At 39.6% G+C, this 26,951-nt stretch overlaps 1 protein-coding gene across 8 annotated transcripts in view; it reads left to right on the top strand.

The window, feature by feature from the left end:
• GPHN (gephyrin) overlaps positions 1–26,951 on the top strand; it is a 284,049-nt gene that overhangs the window by 37,711 nt on the left and 219,387 nt on the right. For all 8 annotated transcript variants that reach the window (XM_088145626.1, XM_088145622.1, XM_088145627.1 and 5 more), the window contains exon 2: positions 11,891–11,969. In XM_088145626.1, coding sequence (XP_088001752.1) covers positions 11,891–11,969 — 79 coding nt within the window. The remainder of the gene's footprint in view (positions 1–11,890; positions 11,970–26,951) is intronic.

The following is a 26,951-nucleotide window of genomic DNA, read 5'->3' as shown; positions in this document are numbered from 1 at the left end:
GGACTAAGGATTGAGATGGATTTGAAATAAAATTTTGGAATGAATTATAAGAACCCTTCCTATGGGAAAATGCTTTTGTTTTGAATTCTGTTAAAAAGAGTGATAGTATGTGACTTTGAAGGTTGGACACTAGAGGGAACCAGAATAAAGATTATAATTAAAGGAGAAGAACACTTAAATTTGATTTACTAATACAGAAGGGAGCAAAATATTTTAACATTGGACATATTGAAGGATATTTTTGAACAATGGACCCAGAAGTTAATTTTAAGAGCATCTTCCTCTATAGATAGTCTTTGTTTAAAAGATGTTGTGGAAGAGGAATGAATTTTACCAGACAAGATTGAGACTGATCTGAAAATGGATTTAAAAATGACAAGCTACACAAATGATATGGAAAAAGATGCTACACTGGACATACAAATGAAACCAACTGATGTCTTAATAATTAAAAGGGATATACAAATAACAAACTAAGAGGTGACCTGGATAATTTTCCTATATTGGATTTACAAAAGAGGCTTGTTAAAGCTTTGAAGAATTTTGTGAGAAGGGACAAAGAAAAAATGAAAAGAAGTCAAGTTCTAGGATGTCATTTGAAGGGACTAAAGATCCGCATTGTTAAAAGTAAAAGGAAGGAATATAAAGTTGATTTATTTGATCAAGGTTAAAATAGATATGTTGTTGTCTCTGGTAACCCTTAATGGACTTTTGCTGATCAAGACTAAAACAATGAGGCTGTAAGGATTTGTTTATAGATAAGAAATGGGATATGGGAAGAAGAGATCATTTGTATTTTAAGAGGTGATAAATTACTAAAATTGTTTATACTTGTGATGAAGGGGGAAGTCATTTCTATGTATTTATTTTCTTTTTCTTTACTATATTCTTATTTTTTTCTATTTTTTCTATTTTTTTCTGTTCTGCACTTTCTCTTTTTTCTTTTTTCTTTTCTTTTTTTAGTTTGTATTAGTTTTTATCTTTGTATTTGTAATTTTTAATAAAATTACTATTAAAAAATAAGGTCAACATTTAATGCTGTGTTTAAAAACTGAGTGTTTTTAAATAGCTCCATAATATGCTTCTATCCTGTTTTATTTTTTATTTTTCTTCTCCACTTTTGTTTATTTCGTTTTTGTTTTGTTTTTGTATCTTTTTTCTTTATTGAAAAGGAATGAAATTTAAACATTTAAAACTGATAAACTGAACCTGAATAGTTATATTGTTTTTTAAAATATTTTAAAAAGGCTTTTTTTCCCCTGTAGAATGTAACAGGCATAAATATTTGCTGATTAAAATAGTCTGAACAAAATCTGGAGAGAAAGTGGAAGAATGGTAAATCACTAATATATTGATGCTGCTATGCAAAATTTGCTATGCAGAATCAGATAATCCCATCATCTTCAGAGAAACCTATATGGTAAAGTTTTCATAAGCATATCCAAAATTAATTGGTTTTATTTAGCGTAATACGTTTTATAGATTGACCAATGTGTCAGTAAGAATTAAGTAAAGAAAGCCCATGTTTTAGAGGAGGTAAAAAGTAAAATCTAAAATCTTCACCAACTTTCTGTGATTGTGCCTTGATTATTCTGTTTGTATAGAAAAGTGTGATATAAATAACATAATTTCTGTCAGATGCACGAATAATAATTTGAAAAAGTAGAAGCTGAAAGTATGCAATGGCTTCTGTAGTTGGTTCAACTAAGGACATTTTCTGAGATGTTTGTTTTTATGTTTTCTGTGGCATACCTGTTTATACAAACCTTCATTTCTGAATTATGTGCATTTTACTCATGAATTATATTTCACCAGTCACTGTTTTACAGAGTTTAATGTATGTTAAAAGGACATAATTTTGTTACACAAAACTGTTTGCACAGCCCTGTTGCCGTTCATCTGCAGCTCCATTGGGTTAATTTCTTTTTTTTAAAGCCATGTTACCACATAAAAACCAGACTGTTCACATGCCTTATAACATTGAACTGATTAGGGAGCAGTGAGTGAGGGGAAAGAGACAGGGATTGGTAGTAATTAAAGAAATGAGAAGGTGTACAAGTTATTAAAATTTGAACTTGATCTATGAAAGACTAGCTCTGCAAGTTGCAGTTTACTGTGCTCGGTTTCATTGTGCAGGAGCCACAGTGCTAATCATTATGTCCTTTATTGGACATATGTGGATATTAAAAAAAATATGCTGATGTTGAAATCCAAAAAGGCATATAAAAAGATTGGGTCTATGCATTGAACTAAGCCATTGTTTGTTATCTGTGGCTTGTTGCATAAGCTGTAATTGCATAATATATACACAACACTAAGCAAAAACTTAACAAACTACCTTGTGACTTATGGCTGCATGTGAACCAGGTCAAATTCTAATGGTTGTTCTATGCTGTTCAGCTAAATATCTTATGATTTGGTTTCAGTTAGGTCCGTCTGGCATGTAGATCTGCTGGTCCAAACACATATTTGTTGCTCGTAACAACCAGGAATACCTTTTTTGTCTGCTTCTTATTCATTCAGATTTTGATTATTTTTAATACATAGGACAGGAAGATTTTATAAAACTAGCTGTCAGGGATCTTTCTTCTTTACATGGATTTTAATAATATTTAGTAGTTTTAAATAGATTTGATATGAGTTTTATGATGATTTAATTTGCTTATTTTATTTTAATGTATTTCATGTACATAAATTGTTTAAATTTTAATGTAAACCATGCTGCACTGTTTAAGAAGGGCTGCATAAAAATAAATCAATAAGAATAAAATAACAAAACTGCTGAACCATCAGCTTAAAATATTTTCATATTTTAGAATTTGTCAATATTTATGAGAATGTAACAGTGTAGCAACTGTAATTAGAATTGTAGTGGAGAAGGAGCACTTGAATATAAGGCAGTAATTTCAGTAGTGCCAAAACATGGTTTGGTGTTATCTAGATAGTTTCACAAGGACAATCTCTGATGTATACACACTTTCTAGTTTACTATGTATGGTGTACAAGATATTTAGTTCTTTATAAAAACAAATACTAAAGTTTAAAATTTCAGATTGGAAGGACTACTTTTGAAGAATCCATCTTCCATCATGGAGATATTCCTGAACCATTCTTATTCTGGATGTACATGTGATAGCTGTTGCCAAGAATGCATGTACACAGCTTTGCTTGGTTTTTCAATTGCATCATTTCACTGAAGATTTGACACAAGTCTGAATTCCATTATATATAAATATATAACATAACTATATACACACACACCACAGTGGTTTTTATTTCTAAGTTAACATCTTAAAGTGGTGTATACAATTAAAATAAGGAGTGAAAAACTATTAAATGTAAAAAATGTACAGTGGATAAAAATAATGCTTTCTGCTGCTTGAAGATTTTACTGTGAAGTATTCTTTGAGGTGTGTATCTTATGTTACATTTTAATAGACAGTACTCAATTATATTAGTTGTATGTATGTGTAGTTATATGCTTATATTGTTTTGTATTGTGAGCTACCTAAAGTTATTTGCTTAAGATGGGGGGGTGTTTAATACATTTCCTAAATAAATAGATTTCCAGTAACGCATCAATACCTGTTCTTAGAATAAAGCTAATAAATTTATGTGGGTAAAAATAGGTCTTCTTTCTTTCTGTGAATAGAAGAAATATTCTCACCCAATAAGTATATGACTTTTCATTTGTTGTTGTTGTTCAGTCGTTAAGTTGTGTCCGACTCTTCGTGACCCCATGAACCATATTGCGCCAGGCCTTCCTGTCCTTCACTGCCTCCCTGAGTTTGCTCAGTTTCATGCTCATTGCTTCAGTGATGCTATCTAACCATCTCACCCTCTGCCGTCCTCTTCTCCTTTTGCCTTCAATCTTTCCCAGCATCAGGGTCTTTTCCAAAGAGTCCTCTCTTCGCATTAGGTGACCAAAGTATCTGAGCTTGAGCTTCATTATCAATCCTTCCAATGAGCAATCAGGGTTGATTTCCTTTAGGATTGACTGGTTTGATCTTCTAGCAGTCCAGGGGACTCTTAAGAGTCTTCTCCAGCACCACAGTTCAAAGGCATCAATTCTTCGGCGCTCAGCCTTCTTTATGGTCCAGCTCTCACAGCCATACATTACTACCGGAAAAACCATAGCTTTGACTATGCAGATCTTTGTCAGCCAGGTGACGTCTCTGCTTTTTAATATGCTATCTAGGTTTGCCATAGCTTTCCTCCCAAGGAGCAAGCGTCTTTTAATTTCATGGCTGCAGTCTCCGTCTGCGGTGATCTTAGAGCCCAAATAAATGAAGTCTGTTACTGCTTCGAAATGGAAGCATCAATTGGACCCATCTGGACCCATCAATTCCTGGCAAATAGAAGGGGTAGAAATGTACCCCTTCTATTTGCCAGGAATTGATGGGTCCAGATGCCATGATCTTAGTTTTTTTAATGTTGAGTTTCAAGTCAGCTTTCGCACTCTCCTCTTTCACCCTCATCAAGAGGCTCTTTAGTTCTTCTTCACTTTCTGCCATTAGAGTGGTATTGTCTGCATATCTGAGGTTATTGATGATTCTCCCTGCAATCTTAATTCCGGCTTGTGATTCTTCCAGCCTGGCATTTCTCATGATGTACTCTGCATATAGGTTAAATAAGCAGGGTGACAGTATACAGCCTTGTCGTACTCCTTTCCCTATTTTGAACCAATCAGTTGTTCCGTGACCGGTTCTAACTGTTGCTTCTTGGCCCGCATACGGATTTCTCAGGAGACAGGTAAGATGGTCTGGTACCCCCATCTCTTTAAGAATTTGCCACAGTTTGTTGTGAGCCACACAATCAAAGGCTTTTGCATAGTCAATGAAGGAGAAGTAGATGTTTTTCTGGAATTCTCATGCTTTCTCCATGATCCAGCGAATGTTGGCAATTTGATCTCTAGTTCCTCTGCCTCTTCGAAACCCAGCTTGTACATCCGGTAGTTCTCGGTTCACGTACTGCTGAAGCCTGGCTTGTAGGATTTTGAGCATAACCTTGTTAGCATGTGAAATGAGTGCAATTGTGCGATAGTTTGAGCATTCTTTGGCATTGCCCTTCTTTGGAATTGGAACGTAAACTGACCTTTTCCAATCCCGTGGCCACTGTTGCGTTTTCCAAACTTGCTGGCATATTGAGTGCAGCACTTTAACACCATCATCTTTTAGTATTTTAAATAACTCAGCTGGAATACTGTCATCTCCACTAGCTTTGTTGTTAGCAATGCTTCCTAAGGCCCACTTGACTTCAGTCTCTAGGATGTCTGGCTCAAGGTCAGTGACCACACCAGCATGGACATCAGGGACATTAAGATCTTTCTTGTATAGTTCTTCTGTGTATTCTTGCCACCTCTTCTTAATCTCTTCTGCTTCTGTTAGGTCCCTGCCTTTTTTGTCCTTTATCATGCCCATCTTTGCACTAAACTTTCCTTTGATATCTCCAATTTTCTTGAAGAGATCTCTAGTCTTCCCCATTCTATTGTTTTCCTCAATTTCTTTGCATTGTTCATTTAAGAAGGCCTTCTTATCTCTCCTTGCTATTCTCTGGAAATCTGCATTCAGTTGCTTATATCTTTCCCTTTCACCCTTGCTTTTCACATTCCTTCTTTCCACAGCTATTTGTAAAGTCTCATCAGAGAGCCATTTTGCTTTCTTGCATTTCTTTTTCCTTGGGATGGTTTTAGTTGCTGCCTCCTGTACAATGTTACAGACCTCCATCCATAGTTCTTCAGGCACTCTGTCTACCAAATCTAATTCTCTAAATCTATTCATCACCTTCACTGTGTACTCACAAGGAATATGATCTAAGTCATACCTGAGTGGTCTAGTGGTTTTCCCTACATTCTTCAATTTAAGCCTAAATTTTGCAGTAAGAAGCTCATGATCTGAGCCACAGTCAGCTCCTGGTCTTGTTTTTGCTGTCTGTATAGAGCTTCTCCATCTTTGGTTGCAAAGTATGTAATCAATCTGGTTTCGGTATTGACCATCTGGTGATGTCCATGTGTAGAGTCGTCTCTTGTGTTGTTGGAAAAGAGTGTTTGCTATGACTAGCTTGTTCTCTTGACAGAACTCTATTAGCCTTTGCCCTGCTTCATTTTGTACTCCAAGGCCAAACTTGCCTGTTATTCCGATTACTCCTTGACTTCCTACTTTAGCATTCCAATCCCCTATGATGAAAAGGACATCTTTTTTTGGTGCTAGTTCTAGAAGGTGTTGTAGGGCTTCATAGAACCGGTCAACTTCAGCTTCTTCGGCATCAGTGGTTGGGGCATAGACTTGGATTACTGTGATGTTGAATGGTTTGCCTTGGATACGCACTGAGATCATTCTGTCGTTTTTGAGGCTGTACCCCATTACTGCCTTTCCCACTCTCTTATTGACTATGAGTGCAACTCCATTTCTTCTAAGGGTTTCTTGGCCACAGTAGTAGATATAATGGTCACCTGAATTAAATTCACCCATTCCCGTCCATTTCAATTCGCTGATTCCCAAGATGTTGACGTTCAATCTTGTCATCTCATGTTTGACCACATCCAGCTTGCCTTGGTTCATAGATCTTACATTCCAGGTACCTATACAATATTGTTCTTTATAGCATCGGACCTTCTTTTCGCTTCCAGATACATCCACAGCTGAACGTCCTTTCGGCTTTGGCCCAGCCGCTTCACTCTTTCTGGAGCTACTTGGAATTGCCCTCTGCTCTTCCCCAGTAGCATATTGGACACCTTCCGACCTGAGGGGCTCATCTTCCGGCGTCATATCTTTTAGCCTTTTAACATTGTCCATGGGGTTTTCTTGGCAAGGATACTGGAGTGGGTTGCCATTTCCTTCTCCAGTGGATCACATTTTGTCAGAACTCTCTGTCATGACCTGTCCATGTTGGGTGGCCCTGCACAGTATAGCTCATGGCTTCACTGAGTTACGCAAGCCCCTTCGCCATGACAAGGCAGTGATCCATGAAGGGGGACTTTTCATTAGGCTACCAGAAAAGTAATGAAGTTGAGATCACCAATCTGGATCCAATATGTCCATGTATCATTCAATAATATGACATAGTATTTCAGAAGTATTAAATTTATTTCTCAGAATTTTATAATTTCACACCTAACAATTGATACTTACTAGCCCTACTCTGATACTGGCTTTTCAGTACTACACTTTACCCAGCCCTTTGGGTTGTGGTGTGCTGGAGCCCCAATTGGATGATGGTGTTATTGCTATTTGGATTGCCATTTTCATGTTTTGTTTATTATTGTTTGTAGGTGTTTATATTGCAGTTTTGTAATCTTGTTGTTGTTAAATGTATTTAAAAAATTAAGCAAAAGCGCTAGAAACATATATTTTAGTCTTACTGGTAGATAAGGAAAAACATAATTTTATATTCCATTCAATTTCTTCCTACCACTTCCTAACCCTGGTGTAGTGGAGATGCCTAGGGCAGTCTCTTGCCCCGTTATCTGGGAATGGTTTGATCCTGTTGCTCTTGAGGAAGTGGACAAGATCCTAGGGAGTGTGAGTGCAACCACCTGTGTTTTAGATCTGTACCCCTCCTCGCTGGTGAAAGCCGCCCAGGATGTGACATGTGGGTGGGTTCTGGCGGTGATTAATGCTTCTCTGGGGGGGGGGTGCCCCAACCTTTTAAGGAGGCTGTGATTCAGTGTCTTCTTAAGAGGCCATCACTAGATCCCACTTCATTGGATAATTTTCGTTCTGTCTCCAATATTCCCTTTTTGGGGAAGGTTGTTAAAAAGGTGGTTGTGCTGCAGCTCCAGAGGTTCTTGGATGAAACCAATTATCTGGACCCTTTTCAGTTGGGATTCAGGCCTGGGTATGGGATGGAAATGGCATTGGTCGTGCTTTTTGATTACCTTTGGCAGGAGCGAGATGGGAGTAGTGCGTCCATCCTTGCTCTACTTGACCTCTTGGCAGCTTTCAATACCATTGACCATGGTGTCCTTCTGGAGCGGCTTTAGGGGTTGGGAGTGGGGGGCACTGTGTTGTCCTGGTTCACTACCTTCCTCAGTGACTGTTCCCAGTCAGTGTTGATAGGGAGTGAGAGGTCTGGCCCTCGGCCCCTGCTTTGTGGGGTTCTGCAGGCTTCAGTACTTTTTCTGCTTCTGTTTAATATCTACATGAGGCTGCTGGATGAGATGATCTGTTGCCATGGGGTGAGATATGATCAGTATGCTGATGGTACTCAGCTGTATATCTCAGCCCATGGTGAGTTAAGCAATGCCATGACCGCCCTCTTGCAGTGCCTGGAGGCTGTTAAGGTCTGGACCGGGAGCAACAGGTTGACACTGAGCCCTGGCAAGACGGAATGGCTCTGGGTTTGGCATTCTCTGGTTCATAGAGAATTGCCATCTATGGTTTTGGATGGGGTTGCACTGCCCAAGATGGACCCGGTGCATAATCTGGGGGTTCTCCTGGACTCGTGACTCCTACTTGAGGAGCAGGTGGCAGTCATGGCCAGGAGGGCCTTAGCGCAACTGCAGGCTGTGTGCCAATTACGCCCTTTCCTGGACCATCAGGCCCTGCTCAGAGTCACCCATGCCCTAGTCACCTCCTGCCTTGACTACTGTAATGTGCTGTATATGGGGCTGCCCTTGAAAAGTATCTGGAAGCTTCAGTTGGTTCAGAATGAGGCAGCCCACATAGTTTTGTGCAAGTCTAGATTTGCACACGTGCAAAGAGTGCACACATTTGCACTCTTGCAGGAGCTGCATTGGCTGCTGATTTGCTTCTGGGTCCAATTCAAGTTGCTGGTTGTCACTTTTAATGCCCTAGATGGCTTGGGGTCAGGTTATTTGAAGGACCGCTTTTTCCCAGTTTCATCTACCCAACCCACCAGATTGGGGAGGCGGGGTATATTATGGGTCCTCCGTTTTAAGGAAATCCATCTAGTGGGATCGAGAGGAAGGGCCTTCATCATGGTGGCTCCTCCCTGTGGAACATCATCCCTGCAGAGATAAGAGTGGCCCCCACTTTGATGGTCTTCCGCAAGGGCCTGAAGACATGGTTTTGCCAGCAGGCTTGGGGATCCCAGGTCAACTTGGACCCCATCAAATGGCTTGTGTAAATGTATTGTTGTCGCCAGGGGGGTGGGGGGGTGGAGTGGGTTTTGTATTGGGATTTTTATTCTTGTAAGCCGCCCAGAGTCAATGTGAGTGAGTTGGGCAGCCATATAAATTGCTTAAATAGATATAAATAAACCCTGCAAGAAGAGTGTGAGAGAACTGTCCTTCCTACCTCTTCCTGTTTCTAAGGGTAAAGGAAAGCAATCAAACTATAAAAGAAACTTCAGTGTCATGATTCATATGTTCCTGAAGCCCAATTGGTAAGATGCTAATTTTCTTATTTATTTATTAGGTTTGTATAGCCACCCATCTCACATATATGATTCTGGATGGCTCACAACAATTTAAAAAAAAACAGCAAGAATAATAAAAATTTAAACATAACAAAGATACAACCATACTAAAACCATTATTAAAACTTGGTTAAATACAAAACAAACACAGCAGTTGAATACAAGCCATACATGTCATTTAGTACAACCATTGAAAAGGCTCACCAGTACTACTACAGTACTACAGCCATGTCTTCAGGGCCCTTCTAAAGGCCAGAAGGGTAGGAACCAGTCTAAGGGTAGGGGCCAGTCTAAGTTCTGAGGGAATGATGTTCCAAGGTGGGCGCCACAGTAGAAAAGATCCTCTTCTTGGATTCCATCAGATGACATTCCTTAGTGGACAGGACCTGTAACATGCCTCTCCTGTCAAATTTGATGGGACTGGTAGATGTAACTGGGGAGAGGCAGTCCCTCAAATATCCTGGTCGCATGCCATGTAGGGCTTTATATGTCATTACCAGGATCTTGAATTGCTCCTGGAAGCACACTGGTAGCCAATGCAGCTTGCTGAGCACAGGTGTAATGTGCGCTGCTCAAGGAGTGCATATAACTGCCTGCACTGTTGCATTTTGCATCAGCTGTAGCTTCCGAATGCTCTTCAAAGGCAGCCCATGTACAGCGCATTACAGTAATCATTCAGGAGGTAACCAGGGCATGAGTCACTGAGAGCAGAACCTCCCAGTCCAGGAAAGATGAACTTATCCACAATATTCTGGGCAAGTTAGTTCATTCATCCTTCTAATTGCTCAAAGACTTGATTCCATACCAAGGCATCCTTTTCATTGCATTGTTTGTGTGGGGGAAGCATTTTCATTTGCAGAGTTTAATAAGGCTGCTATAGGTTTTTTAGACAGAATTTGGAGTGCAAAAACTGACTAAACCTTAATAATGATTTCTACAAAAGTTGGCAGGATCTATTTTTAATGGAATCTGGATATAGTACTCATTTCAACTCATGTCAACTCTGAATAGAGTGCCTCCTATTTTAGCCATACTAGATTTCTGTAATTGGCTAGAAGTGTCAAGTAATTTTCAGTTATGTTAGCCACTGCACAATTTACCTTAGTTTCAGCAATTATTTAGGTTGTTTTGAAATTTAATTTTATCCTTTATAGGGTGAGTAGATTTGTTCAACTTTTCTGTCTTCTGCAGATTCTACATAATCTACTAGCTATTATGGCTGGAAATTATATGTATCTTTTTCAGCTGGAGCATCCAATCAAGTTGAGCAAAGCAGCATAATCGATTAGCATACTACAGTGGGTCAGCATTTAGTGCAATTGTATTGCCCGCGGGCCACATCCGGCCCTCTGGCTCTCCCTGATCAGCCCGCATGAAGTCATTGGTAAATTAAAAGTCAGTGTAAATATATTACAGTAATACGTGCATGCAGTATAACTGCACTCCTTTTATTTTGAAGGAACTGCTAAATTAACAGAGGGAGGGGGAGGGAAGGAGGCGGGGAGGGGCGGGAGGGACGCCCTGGGTGAGCAATGCGCACGGCGTGGGGGCTGGGGTCATCCAGCGCTGGGGCTCCCCTTCTGCCTGCTGCCCTCGACACGAGGTGCTCCTCACCTGGCGCCCAGCACCCCAGCCAACTGCAGCCCTGCTGACCAGCGGCTGCCTCTCCATGCTGCCTCCCAGGTGGCCCGCTGGGCGGAGCAGTGCCCTTCCTGCTGGCCTCGCCTGCCACTTCCGCTCTGCGGCCCCTGGAGAGGGCGGCAGCGCCTACGACTCCCAGCAATTAATTTACTGTTTTTTATAAAGAGATACATATTGGGCAGAAGTGTAGGTGTATTGGTCCGGCCCTCAACAACTGTCAAAGTTTCTCATGTGGCCCCTTGGGAAAATTAATTGCCCACCCCGATTTAGTCCTTGCAAAGAGTTAAATTCAGACTGTTTACCACTGTAATTTGTTCCACTTATTTGAAAATAATTAAGTGTCATTGACATATTCCTGATTCAAGGAAGAATTGATACAATGTACAAATGCCACTTCTACTAAGTACTATTGTATAATGTTTTTTCCCAGAGTATATTTTACCATAAAAGCCAGTTTTGCAGGTTGGCTTATAAAAAGAAAACAGATCCATCACTGTCATACTTATGATATTCTCTTCTAATGAATGGTTGAGCAAGTTGTGTGACTGAGTTCAGAACTAAAACATTGTAGTGTTTTTTTGGTTTTAGACTTAGAGCATTTAACTATTCAGTAGTGCTATTACTATTATTAATGGCTGATTGTTATTATTACTCCTACTATTCAGTATTCTGAAATGACATTGTCTTTTTTCAATAATCTTATCTGCAAATTTGTTAAAACCTTAAAATAAAAGTATATTGCAGTAGTTGAACCCTGAGGCTCTTGGCCAACATTTACCATGAAACTGATTTCTATTAGCTGGGTCAAAGATTTAGTACATGGTTCACATGTTTTTATTTCTTATATTTCTCTTTATTATTTTCTTTTTAGTGAGTGACAGTTGCTTCAGGAACCTTGCAGAAGATCGCAGTGGGATAAACCTTAAAGACCTCATCCAGGATCCTTCCTTGTGAGTATTTACTTCCAAGTGTGAATAATAGATTTCTAATTGATAAACACACATATTAGGGCCATGTAGAACATTCAGAAAGGTGCTTTCCAAAGCAGATTGGCATGAGTGAAACACCCTTCTCAAAGCACTTTAACAGCCATCTCTTATGAAAGACTTGTGTAACTGCTTTGATGAAGGTCCTTGGTTATCTGTGCTTAGGTAGGCATAGGCAGAACTTCCAATGGAACTGCTTACCAAGCTGAAGTAGCATTGTATGCACATACATATGCAGACAGTTGAGTGAGCCTTCTGAAGTATGTGGCTACTTCAATGCTTTGACTAGAGGTGTTTCACTGATGCTAACACATTCCTTAAAGGACCTCCTTTAAATATTTGTATAGTTCATATTTACACACAAGAATACACATGCACGGATACATACATACATCCAAAACATAACTCATCATCTTCTATTCAGATTGCAATAGAACTTTCAGAACTGAAAAGCATCATCAGAAATTTCCAGAGTTAACTATAAATAAGGCAATATTTTGTTTTGGCTCTAGCTACACACAGCTATGAAATTAGAAGCTAAGGTTGATTCTGAACCAGTATATAATGATGGCATGGAATGCCTCATAGAAACCTCAGAAGCTTCATGAGGCATCATACAGCTGGGACAGTATAGGACACTTTAGCTGATATGTGAGTCTAAAACATCAAGCTTTATTTGTAATGTTAAGATTCTAGGAGACAAAAGCCTGGTTATTACTATATGATAATAATCAGTAAACAGATCACAGAAAGAAGAACTTGAGTGGGAGGAGCCAGGAAGAGCAGTTAGTAGAATGAATACCCCCAGGCTACTCAGACGCAATTTTCAGTAAATCTTGGCAAACATTTCTGATTTCCAGTTTATCGTAAGATTTCGCATACATAGTTTGATTTAACACCATGTACTGTGTCTGTAGAAATATACCTTCCACTAGAAATTATTCAAGTTACTTTTAGAGATAAAAGTAAGAATGCTTGCGTCTTGCATCATTTCTTTCTCCTCCACATCTTCCTTCTCTTTCTTGGATGCTATACAGAAGCATTGCCTTATACATTTGTTTTGTAATATTTATATTCTTAATTAATTCTGAGTTAGAGTATATAACTGGGTATATAAAGTAACCAAGTTGGTCAGAAATTTGGCTTTGCTAAAATGTATTGGGAATTGAACAGCTGTGACTCTATTACTCTATTACTCTTCCTATAATATTAAGAACTTGTTTACAGTTTAAAAAATTGTGTAAAGGGCAGGTCATAATTGGTGATAATTGGTTTGGTTGGTGGAAGACTACAATTCATGGCTGAAGGGAGCAGAGGTGAGAAGGAGCAAGCCTTCCAGTCTGAGAGATCTCTGCTGGAAGAATATTTGAAAACAAGGGCTAGCAGCTACAGAGAAGTGGGGGTTGTGGTGAATCTTCAACGAAGGAGGGAAGCCAAATACTAAAGGCTTTATATAGAGAATAGATCAGCCTTCTTTCTGATCCCAACTAAATATACTTTAGTTATGAAGAAATCTAATGAGGCTCACATGATAGAATGTCGTATTTCACGTATCTTTGTCATAAAACATAATTGTTTTTAAAGTGTTTCAGAAACAAATAGGAACCCATCATAGCTATCTTACTGGAACTGTGACTCTTTTGTTGCCTTAGCAGACTAAGTAGTATATTTTGGACCATTTACAGTTAATAGAAACTGTTCAAAGGTAGCCCATTTTTCAGTAATCTAAATACAATCTGACTAAGGTTTATGTTGCTATAACCTGATACAGATGTTTATATAATGGCTGTTGGTTATCAAAATAACCTGGGCAAAAATTGTTCTTATTATCATCTGTCACATAACACCCAACTTAAAGCAAGATTACCCTCGAATTGTAAATGTGGCTTCATTACTAGGTTCATTAAGACTGCTCTCCTATGCATGTTTAGCTGGAAGCAAGCACCATTGGCACAAGAGACATAGTTCCATGATTACTAACCTGATGGTTTATCACAGCTGCAACTCGAGTCTCCTGAAAGACCATTCTCACAGTATTTCTAGGAGATTTGCTTTATTTCCATTTTAAAGAGTCCATTATTTCTTTCCCATTAATTGGTTAATACATTCTCAGCTGTGCTTTTGTGACCACAAAATTGGTGTAGAATGGTGTAAAAATATCACAGAACTTTTTAACGTCCTCTGTGTGTCTTTGATTTTTCCTCTGAACGGATGGAGAAAGAAAAGGAGAACGGGTGAGGGGAAGAGTAGGAAAAATTAATTTCTTTAATAAGAGGCAATCCAGGTCAAACAGTCTATTAAGATGAAGAAAATTTAAAGTGTACACACCATCTGTGTCAGGACATAGATATCTTAGTATTTTTATCAATAGAAACATGAGACCCAAGTCTGGAAGAAGAAAAATTCTGAGCCTGGAATTTCCAGACTGATATCTTCTCTGAGAAATTCTGTGATACATTGGGTCAACTGAAGTTCCTCTGCAGCTTCCTCTTTAACATTCTCTTGTAGTTCTTCAGCTCTTGCTGGAGGATTTGTCTAGGATTTGACCTGGAGGAAGAGACTGGTTTGATCAATAACACAGATGTGGTTTGCGGGGGGGGGGGGGGAAGCGTGGGAGAGGTACTGAGAAACATTTATAAATACAACACTAACTTCCTGCTCCTTTATCTGTCCTGGTGTTAGAAGCTATTGTTTGTTGGCAGCTGCAATCTAGTTGAGGGCCTTACCTAGGAAATGTTAGCACCTAGGCATTGACTTTCTCAGGGAAAGCCTTGGATTAAGTCTGGCTGGAAAGAGCAGCATCCTTCATCTTTTTGAAGGAGAATATAAGAGCTGTGGCATATCTGTTTTGCATTGTGACTGTTTCCAGGTGACAGGTATGATGGGTCTGAGCCCAACCAATATCTGATGAGAATAGAGGGCCAGGTGTGGTAGTAGTAGTAGTAAGGATATTATTTCTGTCAGTGTCTATATATTCATTTGATGGAGGTGAGTATAGATTTCTGAAAAAGAATATATGTGTGTAGATACACAGGCAGACAGTCTGTAGATTAATACATTAATATATTACCCATTGTCTCAGTTTTGGATATAGACAGGAAGAGGAAGGCATGGCCTAAGTTCTGAAAGTGACAGCCAGAAGTAAATATGACAGGAGTAGAAAGACTGGTCATTGCAACAAAAGAAAGCATTGAACTATTACAGTGATCCCTTTTGCTGCTCTCTTTCAAACAACATGTATTGTCAGATCCTAAGGTTTGAAGGTGATGATATTAAATGTCAGTAAATAATAAACATCTGTTCATTTTGAACTTGATTCAGGGTGGGAAAGCCTGTTTTGGATATATTAATAAGTTCTTCTGGATAGAAGTGTACATGGAACTGAAAATGTGCTTTGCTCCATGAATGGAATAAACACTGCTCTGTAAATTCTGATGCTCCATTCCATTCCTTTCCAGCTGATTTTCAGTATCCAAATGGTTTGCTCTGGGTTCTGTCATTATAGAATCAGAAGCAAATCTGGAATAGCTAGATGTAGCAAACAGTAGAGGCTACCAAGATCCGGTGTAACACTAAATGGCAGGGTTAGACAAAAAAGAAAGTCTAACCTTTTGCTGCCGTCCAGTGGTTGCTGGGAGGGAAGCATTCAGTTCTTTAAATACCCACCCCAATATTTAAAGAAAATTATACCTTATAGACTAGCTGCCAAAAAAGAGATTATAGTTTCTATCTGAAAAAAGGAAAGCCTATTCTGGGAAGCACACACAAACAAATTCCAATCTGGCTGCCATCCATCCTAAATACAAATTACATTTATCATCAGACTACTCTGTAGCGTAAATAACAAAAGTTACATTCACTTTCTTTAACACTTGAAGTGCTACAGAAAAACCGCAATAAACCATCAAATCAAGAAGTTCAAACATGCTTTTGCCATAAAATGTATCACTAACAACATCACAGAATATCAGATTGGAAAGGATCTTGGAGATCATTTAATCCAACCCTTTGCCTAGTGCAGGAATCTACCACTAGCATCCCCGTCCAGCCTCTATTTAAACACCTCTGTTTAACAACAGTACACAAGAGAATTAACAGAGTGCTGTTCACACACATAAGTTTAGCAGGCCAACCACAATAAAGTTTCTTTACATTTGTAAATGGATGCTGAAGTTACCAAATCCATAGAAAAAGGCACAAGAGAATACAACAGTGCACAGTGTGCAAGGGTGAACAGTGATAATCAAACACTACAAGAGCTAATCAACCAAAATTACCGTCTGCTTTTCAAATGCACTTGAAGTCAAACATACCAAAGTAAGCAATATTCATAGAGCTTTTGGAGAAAAAAAGATTGAGTTGAGAGTTTGCTGAGTTCAACTATGCAGGTACAGTCTGTGCTTACTCTTTTGTCCTATTCTTTATGGAGCTTTCAATGTGCCTTTGAAAAAGAGAATCACTGACTGCATATAAAAAGGCATCTATAGTCTCAACTTCAACAGGAAGAGACCAAGAGCATACACAAAATATATACACTGCACAAACAACTGAACTACCAAACAAACTAAGCCAACTTTTTTTGCACATACAACTTTGATGTTACCTCCAGTATTCCTCCTGTTTTTCTTTTGAAAATGGCACATATTAACCCATGCATATAATGTCCTGCTTCCCCAAAGGAGTTTTAATAAAAACAGCAATAGCTAATCTTACAGGCAGTCAGGCAATGAATGGGGATGGGGAAGAATGATCCTCTCTTATTCTGCTTTCTGCATCATGTGATCTGTTGCTTGCCAGAATATCACTTCCATGCTATATGTGAGTGTGTTCATTGAATACATGTTGCCTCCGAGCTACTATACCCTGTCTGACCTGGTTAGATCAGGAACTGGAGACCAACAACAACATCACTGGGCACGTGTGTTTGTGTGGCAATGAGATTGTAGCAATGTGGGGGAGCTATGGGAGGGATGATGAATGAATTGCATTGCAACTCAGATAGTATAAGGACTGTATAAACCCACAGGAAGTCTCTTTCAGTTCAAACCTCACTCACAGGTAATGCTCAGACTTCAAGAAACCCAACTAGATGTCCCATGCGATATCAGCCAGTGTGCATTTCTTCAGTGACATGAGCCAGGGACTCATTGCAATATGACTTGCTCCAGTGAGCAAGTGACTGCCTCAGAGTGCAACTCAGTGAACTGATGTCTCCCCATACCATTCACCATATCTGGACATTGACAGCTGTCTTGAGATTTTTCGAAGGGAGAACATTTTATTCCTGCAGCCTGTAAGGTTACTTCTCAGCTACTGTATGGTGTTTAAATTTGTACCTTTACAAAGTTTGATGCCCTGGAGGCTGTTCAGTATAAGTCTATAGGAGATGTCCTTGCAGTTCCAAGATGTTTTAAGAATGCTGCCTTACTTTTAGAGACAGGTTTAGTTTCCGTGGGTGCCAGAGTTTTAATCTTATTAAACCTATCTTATTAATTTCTAGTGAAAATTAATTTTTTCCCCTAAGTGAGTCTGGCCTTACTAGTTCTCAGAGAACACTTTAAGTCAACTTAGCTAATTAGAGTTTGAAGATGCTGGGAGTCTTCTTAAGCAGTGTATCTGGGATATTGATTTTTAAACTAATTTAAGCCTAATAACTAATCCCACAACTCATGGATTTTTTTAGTTGGAATGTGCCATTGCTCTGTCTTTCTTCCATTATAGTTTTAAATTTTTTTCCAGGCCTTCATCATGGTCAGGTTGAGCACACTATCCTCCAGAATCTTGCTGGGGTGTTATTAAAATATCCTTTTACATCAGTGTACATGTCCATGTGGGGACAGCTCTGTAGAGTTCCTGAGGCATATGCTCCTCTGCTGCTCTCTTTACAGGGAATCTCATATGACACTGTCTGTCCCATTCTAAAGAAACACCCTGGTAGCAAGTAGGAAGCTTATCTGTTGCTTCTTCTGTATGACCAAGATTCTGATGGTCAGGTTACTCAATCTTCTATTTGTTTACTTGTAATTGAAGAACTGGGTCAATTTTGGTGATTACCAATATCACCTTTCTTATTTTTTATATTATTTTATTGTATTATATCTTACCTTTTATTATATCTATAGATTTTAAATATGTATGTCTCTGTATATATTTAATGCACATATTTAATGTAAGTTGTATCTTCTGGCTATAAGGCTGTAATAAAGATTAATCTTACTCTTAAAAGCTGGACATGGACAGGCTGCCTCCTGTAGTCTGAAGAAGCAAGGAACTACCTCTTAGGCTTCTTCCATGACAACAGGGAAGTCCAGCAAGGGGAGGTTCATGTTAAAGAAAATGAATTATTCCACCAAGTCAGTGCTCAGGTATGAGCGATAGCATGTCACTACATTACCTGTCCTAGAGAAGACTCTTTTGCTTGGGATGCCGATTGGTAGGCAGAAGATGTACTACCAGGTGATCATTGCCAGATCTGACCACATGTTAGCACGGGGTACCCAAAACTGGACCGAGTCTGTCCCCTGACCATCATCTAGCACAAAATAGAGTGTTCCACATTACTGGTAAGCCAATGAACAAAACCTTTCTTCTCCCAGGCAGTAGACTAAGCATCCTTCCCCTGATTTGAGGTTGGTGCTTATGAGTCTGCCAAGGAAATCTCATGTCAGAACAGTAGCCCTGATGCTTCTGTTGCAAGAAAAAGAGAGTCCACTGGATGACCCATTTCCCTCCTTCTGACTACAGGCTAGTCATCTGCCATCCACCTTTTGAGAAGGACCTCAGTTTTTTGCTTCTATTATAGAGTCCCAGGACACCTAGCTAAGATTTACATTGCTGAAGTATAGACCTCTAAGTCATTTACACAGTGCCACACCTAGGAAACTGTAGGCCACATAGCAAGCAAGTCCCCAAATTACTCCAGAGCTTCATCTTCAGGAAACTTCAAAGAGTCCTCTCCCAAGAGCTTGGCAGAGGAACCCCCTCAAATGTACAACAACAAACAAGTGTATTTTATTATCCCTATTATTCTTTATACAACTTCAGACAGAAATACAATTCTCCACTCCTTTAGGCTTGGGTGTTACAGCCAGTCTCATAGGTGAGACTATAATATAGCAGTTTAAATTACCCACATAGTTTTTAGAGAAACCTATGCTTGTGAAAGTACTTTGAGCAAGTACTTCACATTGGACCTATTTTGCAACATACAACACCTTTGCAGCTAAAAATAAAGCATCATACAGGATTATTGCCACTCTGTATCACAGCGTCCTTACATGGTGCCATGGTATTAGGTATTGATTAGCTATAATTTGTAACCTAGATGTCCACCCAGAGCAAGAGATGATTTCTGTTCCATCTTAATAATGTAGCATCACCATTTGCAGGCTTCCCATTCTTATTCTTCTCCTTCACTGGCACAGCTCTTTGAATCCCCTTCTTTGCCAGCAAAGTATGCAGGCTTTGCTGATGTTTTGGAGGAAGATGAAGCAACTACCTTGCTTCCTCATTGGGCATGTGATTGTACCATCAAACTTGAAGCCGATAGCTCAGATCCCAGCTAAGAGACAATAGCCCATGTCAACTCGAGTTAGCCATGTTGGAGAAGTTTCTAGTCAATAGTCTGAAGAAAGGTTTTATTTACCTTTCTTAATCCCCAATGTCTGCACTGATGTTTTTCATCCATAAGAGGGATCATTCTTTGAGGACTGTGCATAACTATAGACTATACATTGTAATAATTAAGGATCACTATCACTACTTCGTATTTTAGAATACTGGATTCCCTTCAAAAGGCAAGCATTTTCACTGAGTTGGATTTGAAAGGCACACACAATTTGGTCTGAATGAAAGAAGGTCACAAGTGTTTAACAGCCATTGATATTAGGTATGCAAATTTAAATAAACAGTAATGCTTTTTGGATTGGGTAATTGTGTCATGGTCTTCTCTAGATTCATGAATCAAATATTTCCTGATATTTTGGACAAGTACGTAGTTGTGTATTTGGATGACATACTATTTTTTTTATTTTTGCATGAGACTCACATCAGAAATGCCTTAGAGCTACTCTGCATGCACAGACATTTTGCTAAGTTGGAAAAATGTGTGTTTGATCTTCCCCAATTGAACTATTTGGGGTACAAGATCTCTTCAGAAGGAATATAAATGCATTCTGCAAAAGTACAATCCATACTCTCATGGCAGGCTTCTAGAAATATGAAGGATGTCTAGCATTTTCTGGGCTTTGCCAATTTCTATAGAGAATTCATCCCTAGGACATAAATTCAAATAGTCTACTATAAGCAAGCAGCATTTCAAGGCTTGAAAATGTTTTTCTTTTCCCAGCCAATACTCAGACATCTGGACCTCTCTCATCCCTTTGTGTGCATATGGATGCCTTGGCCTTGGCCTTGGCAGCGTTCTCCTCCAAGCATCAAAAGAGAGAGGAAGATCTCCTGCCTTACACATTTTATTCCAGACTGCTGCTCCCAGCTGATAGGAACTACATTTTCAATAAAGGGTTGCTTGCTATAAAAGCAGCATTCTAGCAATGAAGTCATTTCTTGGAGGGAGCAATTCCCACAGTGTGGGTATACCCAGCTCACAAGAATTTGGGACACTTGCAGAAAGCAGAAATCCTCACATCACATCAGATCAGGTGGGCATTAATTTTTATCCCATGTCAATGTTTATGGCACATATAATCCTAGCTCACAAAATAAGCTACCAGATGCACATCATGTAAACCTTCCATGTCCATCCCTCTATATTACAGTCCTGAAGCTAAGCAACTTTGCCTCTTCCTTGAGCATAGACCTTCTAAAACAGTTGGGGGTAGGGAGGCACGTAAAAGAGCTGTTGGATCAGACTGGGTAGTAATGAAAACAGAATTCATATGTCAGGGTTTGGATGATGGACACCAGGGAGCCCCACAGACTGAGTCTTCCTCTTTCTCTATGAATGACAGACAGCTTCATAACAGCTGTTTATATGTTCCCTTTCCTATGGGAATGGCTGGATATGGGGAAGTATTCAAAACCTTACACTGGGTGCTCAAAGAGTTCTAGTGGCCAAAGATGACAGCAGATGTCAAGGACTATGTTTCATCCTTTTTGGTTTGCTTGTTTAAAGTAATATTTTTCTTTAAAAAATAATGTATTTATTTTATTTATATTTCAAATTTAGTCACTGCCCATTTCACTCAAAGAACAACTCTGGGCGGTTTACAACAACAACAAGAATAAAAAAACATTTAAAATACAATAAAAACAGTGTTCATAAATAAATAATATCCAAGGAATTGATGGTAAATATAATAGGTTATTGATCTATGGGAGCGTCTTCAGGGTGCCAATCATCCCCAGGGTTAGCTACCCCTCTTCAAGCCTCATTCAAGTTGGCAGAGCCAGGTCTTCATTCCTTCCAGAAGGCCAGGAGAGTGGGGGCCCGCCTCACCTCTGGGGGGAGAGTGTTCCATAGGGTGGGAGCAACAGCAGAGAAGGCTCTCTTCCTGGACCCCGCTAGTTGACACTCCATAATTGACGGGGTCCATAGCATACCTTCCCTGCCTGACTGGGTGGGACAGGTCAGTGTAATGGGGATTACATTTATTAGCTAATAAAAGGTAAAAGACATATACAGAAAATAGAATAATAAAATATATGTAGAAAAATACAAGTAAGTAGACATGGGATCTAAAATGTCATGGAGATTTTCAATATAAGCTTAGTTATTTATGGAGCTAAGAAATGTGAGATCTCACTTTTGGAAGGAAAATCTAAGTCATAATTATATGTTAAATTAAGAATACCTGGCTAACACACTGTCAATTACTAATTAGAATTATAGGCTGTGATTAATTAAATCAACACTAGAAATCTGTTTTATTATGAAGTTATAATATAGACTTTAAAAATTAAAGAAAAAAGCCAAATTTGGGTTGTACAAATCCACATACTAAGTTATAGTTCACAAATGGTTTCCATTAGAAATAAATTCTACATCAGATTTACTTTTTAAATAAGAAATTATGTTGCTCACTGAAGCATGGTACTACAAGTTAATTAGCCATTCTTCCAAGGAAGGAATTGAACATCCTTTCCAATAAGAAATGTATAATATTCTTGCTGCAGTTAACATATACATACAGAGTTAGTTCAGTATACTTCGAAGGAATCCATGGTTTAGTAAAATTTAGTAAAAATATCTTAGGTTGCAAAGGAAATTCAGGTTTCAAGATTTATTTCATTCCAGTATGAATCATTTTCCAGAATTATATCATTGTCACCAAATAAATGTGAAAAAATTACCCAACTTGCTCATTACTTTTCCAATATTTTTAAGAAAATGAATGATTTATTTTGGCAATCAAAATTGGAGTAATGTGCCAATGAAAAAACATCTTGTACCAATTTTCTCTAAATATAATTTTATAAGTAAGTGTAATATTCTTCTTCCATTGAAATTCCCATTGTTGCATCTGTATTACAGTACTGTGTTCAGATTCTTGATTCATTTAATCATACAATCTTTGACCTGTTCTGACTCTGAGTCATATTTCACTAATAGTTTATGTTAAACCCAATGACACTTTCTAATTGTGTCAAATCTCTCAACATTCCACTTTGTTTCTGCAATTCTTTAAATGCTGTACTGCTTGTTTGAAGGTACTGAAAGCAATCAGGTAGACTAGACTATTGTAAAATAAAAGTCTTGAAAGATGACTATATTTTAATCCTGTCATGTCTGTCACTGGGCTAAGACTGTCCCTGCAAGGCCAGACAGTCACTTCCTCTCCTCACTCGCCCCCAGCAATTCAATATAAATGGATTTTATTATTAATCTTCCACCAATACAGGGTTACGCAAAGGATTTGTCTGCCAAAATGGTGCATCAAGGACCTTCCATTGATTCAGGAGATGGGATAGCTCTTTCTAGGAGATGTTTTTAAGTACAGGGACTTAGTCAATCATATCATTGTGACTCGCAGTTTACATCCAAGTTTTGAAGGCCCTCCTCTGACTATTAGACATTCAGATGTATTTGTCATTATCACATCATTCAGCAACAAATAGAAAATCAAACAAAGTGAATCAGTTATTAGAACAATACTTGTGTTGCTATGTCTCTTATCAGTAGGACAACAAACAGGAGAATTTGACTGAATTGTTGCCTGTGGCACAATTTGCCTATAACAACTCAATATATTCCTCCATTGGCATGTCTCCCTTTCAGGCAGTCTATGGATAGCATCTTTGCATCTTGCTGTCCAGAACTCCAGCATCCACTGTTCCTTGTGCCTTTGACTTTCTACAGGAGAGACAGGCTGTTCAGCTCCTCTTAAAGGAACAGTTAGATTTGGCCAAGATTTTGGTGGGGGATTTGGTGTGACTTTCTACTAAGTTTTTGTCTTCTGTCCACCCATCTAAAAAGCTCAACTCAGAGTTTATTGATCCCTTCCCAGGTACACAGCAAATTAACACCCCATGGTCTTTCATCTGTAATTGCTTATGTCAGTGAAGATTCTTCTGGTATTCCATCACAGGAGGAGGCATTTGGAATATTTTACACATTGGAAGGACTATTCTGAATCAGAGAGATTGTAGGAGGAAGCAAAAGATGTCCATGTTCCACACCTCCCTGTGACCTGCTACCACTATCTATCCCTGCCTGCCACTCTAAGCAATGAGCCCCAGAACAAAGGATATGGCAGCTGGCACCAAGATTCTAACATGTTAGACTATCTGGTGCCAGTTGCCATGCAACAAGAAGAGAGGAGGAACTTTCCAGTCTCTCATTCTACATAACCAGACTCCCCTTTGACTTTGGGAATGCTAAGATCATCTATAAGTGAGGATGGGGGAGTGAGTCTCTAACTGTTGCCTGTAGCAATTTCCCTGGACTGTTTTCACATGCAGGAAGGGAAATTGATTCTGATGGGTGTAGAGCAATGTTGTCAAACTCAAATAGAAACAGGGGCCATTAAACTGTACATCAGGATCACTGCAGGCTGCATATTGACTTTGAAAACCACACGTTTATACATATATGTGGGATAAGTGGGAGTAGGAGTTGGATAAATGGGAGTAGGAGGTAAGGAGGTGGTTTGCACAATAATTTTGGTGGTAGGCTGGGAGAAAGTTCAGGGTAGGGTGGGGAGGAAATACGTGTGTGTGTGTGTATCCCCTCTCACCCCTCTGAGTGGTATGTGTCTCCCTCAAGCTTGGGCCCTCTACCAGAGGCCTGGAAGTTTGAAGGTTCTGTGCAGTATCTGCTGTTCCTAGCACTGCCCGCTTCTGGAGAGAGAGCTCTGATGTTGTTTCTAGGATCTATTGGAGCTGCTCTCCCAGCTTAGGAATCTCAGTCCCAAGTGCTCCTACCACCACTGGGACCACTTTGGCCTTTACTTTCCACATCCTCTCTAGTTCCTCCTTCAGCTGGTACTTCTCCAGCTTCTCATACTCCTTCTTCCTGATGTTGCTATCATTTGGCACCACTACATCTATCACCACTGCTGTCTTCTGATCCTTGTCTACTACCATGATGTCTGGTTGATTGGCCAGTACCTGTCTGTCCATCTGGATCTGGAAGTCCCACAAGATCTTAGCCCTGTTATTCTCCATGACCTTCTGTGGAATCTCTCCCATCTGGACTTGGGAGGGTCTAGTCCATACACCATGCAGATGTTCCTGTACACAATGTCAGTTACTTGGTTGTGCCATTCAGTGTATGCTGTTCCTGCCTGCACCACACTCCCTGCCACTATGTGTTGGACTGTCTCTGAGGCCTCTCTGCACATTCTGCATCTTAGGTCCTGTCTAGTGTGGTAGACTCCTGCTTCTACGGATCTGGTGCTTAGTGCCTGTTCTTGTGCTGCTGTGATCTGTACCTCAGTGCTGTCTTTTAGTCTAGCCCTTTGGTAGCCACTAGTAGGATTTCCCAATGTCAGCCACCTCAGCTGTCTGTTGGTGGTACATTCCATTCAGGGTCTTGTTTTGCCATGGCACTTCCTCTGCTTGAACTTCCTCCTATGTCTGCTGCTGCCTCAGGCATTCTCTCAGCAGCTCATCTTTGGGTGCCATCTTACTGATGTACTTCTGGATGCTCTGGGTTTCATCCAGGACAGTGGCTTTGACACCTCTTTCAGTCTCTGGGTGTTGGACTTGGGGTGGAAACCTCAGTACATTGTGAGGAGCTTCCAGGTCTTCACATCGGCAACCTCCATGTCCTCCTTTGGATGTCATCCATGTAGAGGAGGTGGCTGATGGTAGTTCCACTCTTGAATTTGTATCCTTATGATTATCTGGCTAAGGGGGTTCAAACCTATGCAGAATAGTAGTGGGGACAATGCATCACCTTGGCATATGCTGCACTTGATGGCTATTTGTGCGGACTGTCTTGAGTTGACTTCCACAGTACTGTTGAGTTCTTGAGGAATGTCAGATTTTTGCAGAAATGCAGAATCCCCCAACATCTGGCGTGGACCTCATTCATCCAGGTGACATCTGAGCCAGCATGACTTTCCTAGTTCATGTCACTCTCACATCCAAGGTAGACAGGTGAAGCGTTAGGGAGTCTTTTCCCAAGGACCCCTACTGGTAAGGTAGGTACCAGCTGGGATTCGAACCCCAGTCTCCTATGTCAAAGGACAGTGCTCTAACCACTACACTATCCAGCTGATATATATACATATATATATATATATATAGAGAGAGAGAGAGAGAGAGAGAGAGCGCGCGAGCGCGCTTCCTCCCAGCCTACTGCCAAATTATTGTGCAAACCACCTCCTACTTCCATTTATCACCTCCCTGAAATATTTGCTCTAATTTCTGACATCTCATTTGTGCAAGGAAAAATAATGTTTTGTGCAGCTTTTCCCAAACCAAGTACAAATTTGTGTACCACAATACAAGTATATGAGTAAATTGCGAATGCATGTAATAGTGACATATTAAAATATTTACGTATTTCCTAGTTAAAGTATAGAAACTAGAAAGTATGTCACATACACGCTTCAAAGTTATGCCTTCAAGTGCTTTTGGACTCCTGGCAACTGCCCCCCTGCACTTTTCTTGGCAGCACTTTTCAGCAGTAACTTGGTAGTGCTTTTTTCTCAGGGGTGAGAAAAGTGGCTACCCCAACTGGCTTCATGCCCAAGGCAGGACTAGAACTCACCATCTCATGGTTTCTAGTCTGACACCTTATCCATTACACCAAACTGTCTCAACACATACACATTTATAGATTATAATATAAACTGACTAGTCACTGATAACTGCAATTTTCCCCTCCCTCCCTCCCTCCTTTCTGTCTTTCTGTCTGAATTTGATGTTGTAATGAATTGTTTTTTAAAAAAAAGACTGAGAGGGAACTCCTGTCACATGGTGCTCCTGCTGAGCCCACACAACGGCAGCGCCAAGCAATCATGCCTGCTGCAATTAAGCTGGGGCAGCGAGCTTGTGCAGGCCTCCTCGTGAGTCATGAGCACAATGTTTTGGTGATTGGTGACTAAATGTATTATTATTTAGTTTTAAAATGCAATATGATCCACGTTTTGCTGTATTTTCATTTTATTTTATTTTATTAAATATTACCCAATTGCATTTTAATCTGGTTTGGGCTACACTCAGGAGTGTTGTGGGCCTCATGCGACCTGTGGGCTGTGTGTTTGACACCTGTAGTTGTAGAGAGATGTGGAGATAATCTTGATGAAAGCATGCTAGAACTGCTAAGTGAGATTAAACAACTTAGTCCTGGGGAAGGGGAGAGCATAAAAAGATTCAAAATAACCCTGTCTTCATTCTGTTTGTTATAGTGGGCACAGAGGGAAATTCTGGCAGGTTTTCAATATTCTGTTACTATGCTCTAGACCCAGTAAAGTAAACACTCTAGCACTTCAAATTGCTGGGCTATTTCTAGTGATCCAGCTACAAAAGAAACCCTCC

This window comes from Python bivittatus, unplaced genomic scaffold (genome assembly GCF_059951505.1).
Source record: "Python bivittatus isolate LINGU-HERP-01145 unplaced genomic scaffold, Pbiv_v1 ctg000480_np1212, whole genome shotgun sequence".
Taxonomy (NCBI): Eukaryota; Metazoa; Chordata; class Lepidosauria; order Squamata; family Pythonidae; genus Python; species Python bivittatus.
This window is presented reverse-complemented; position numbering and strand designations above follow the sequence as displayed.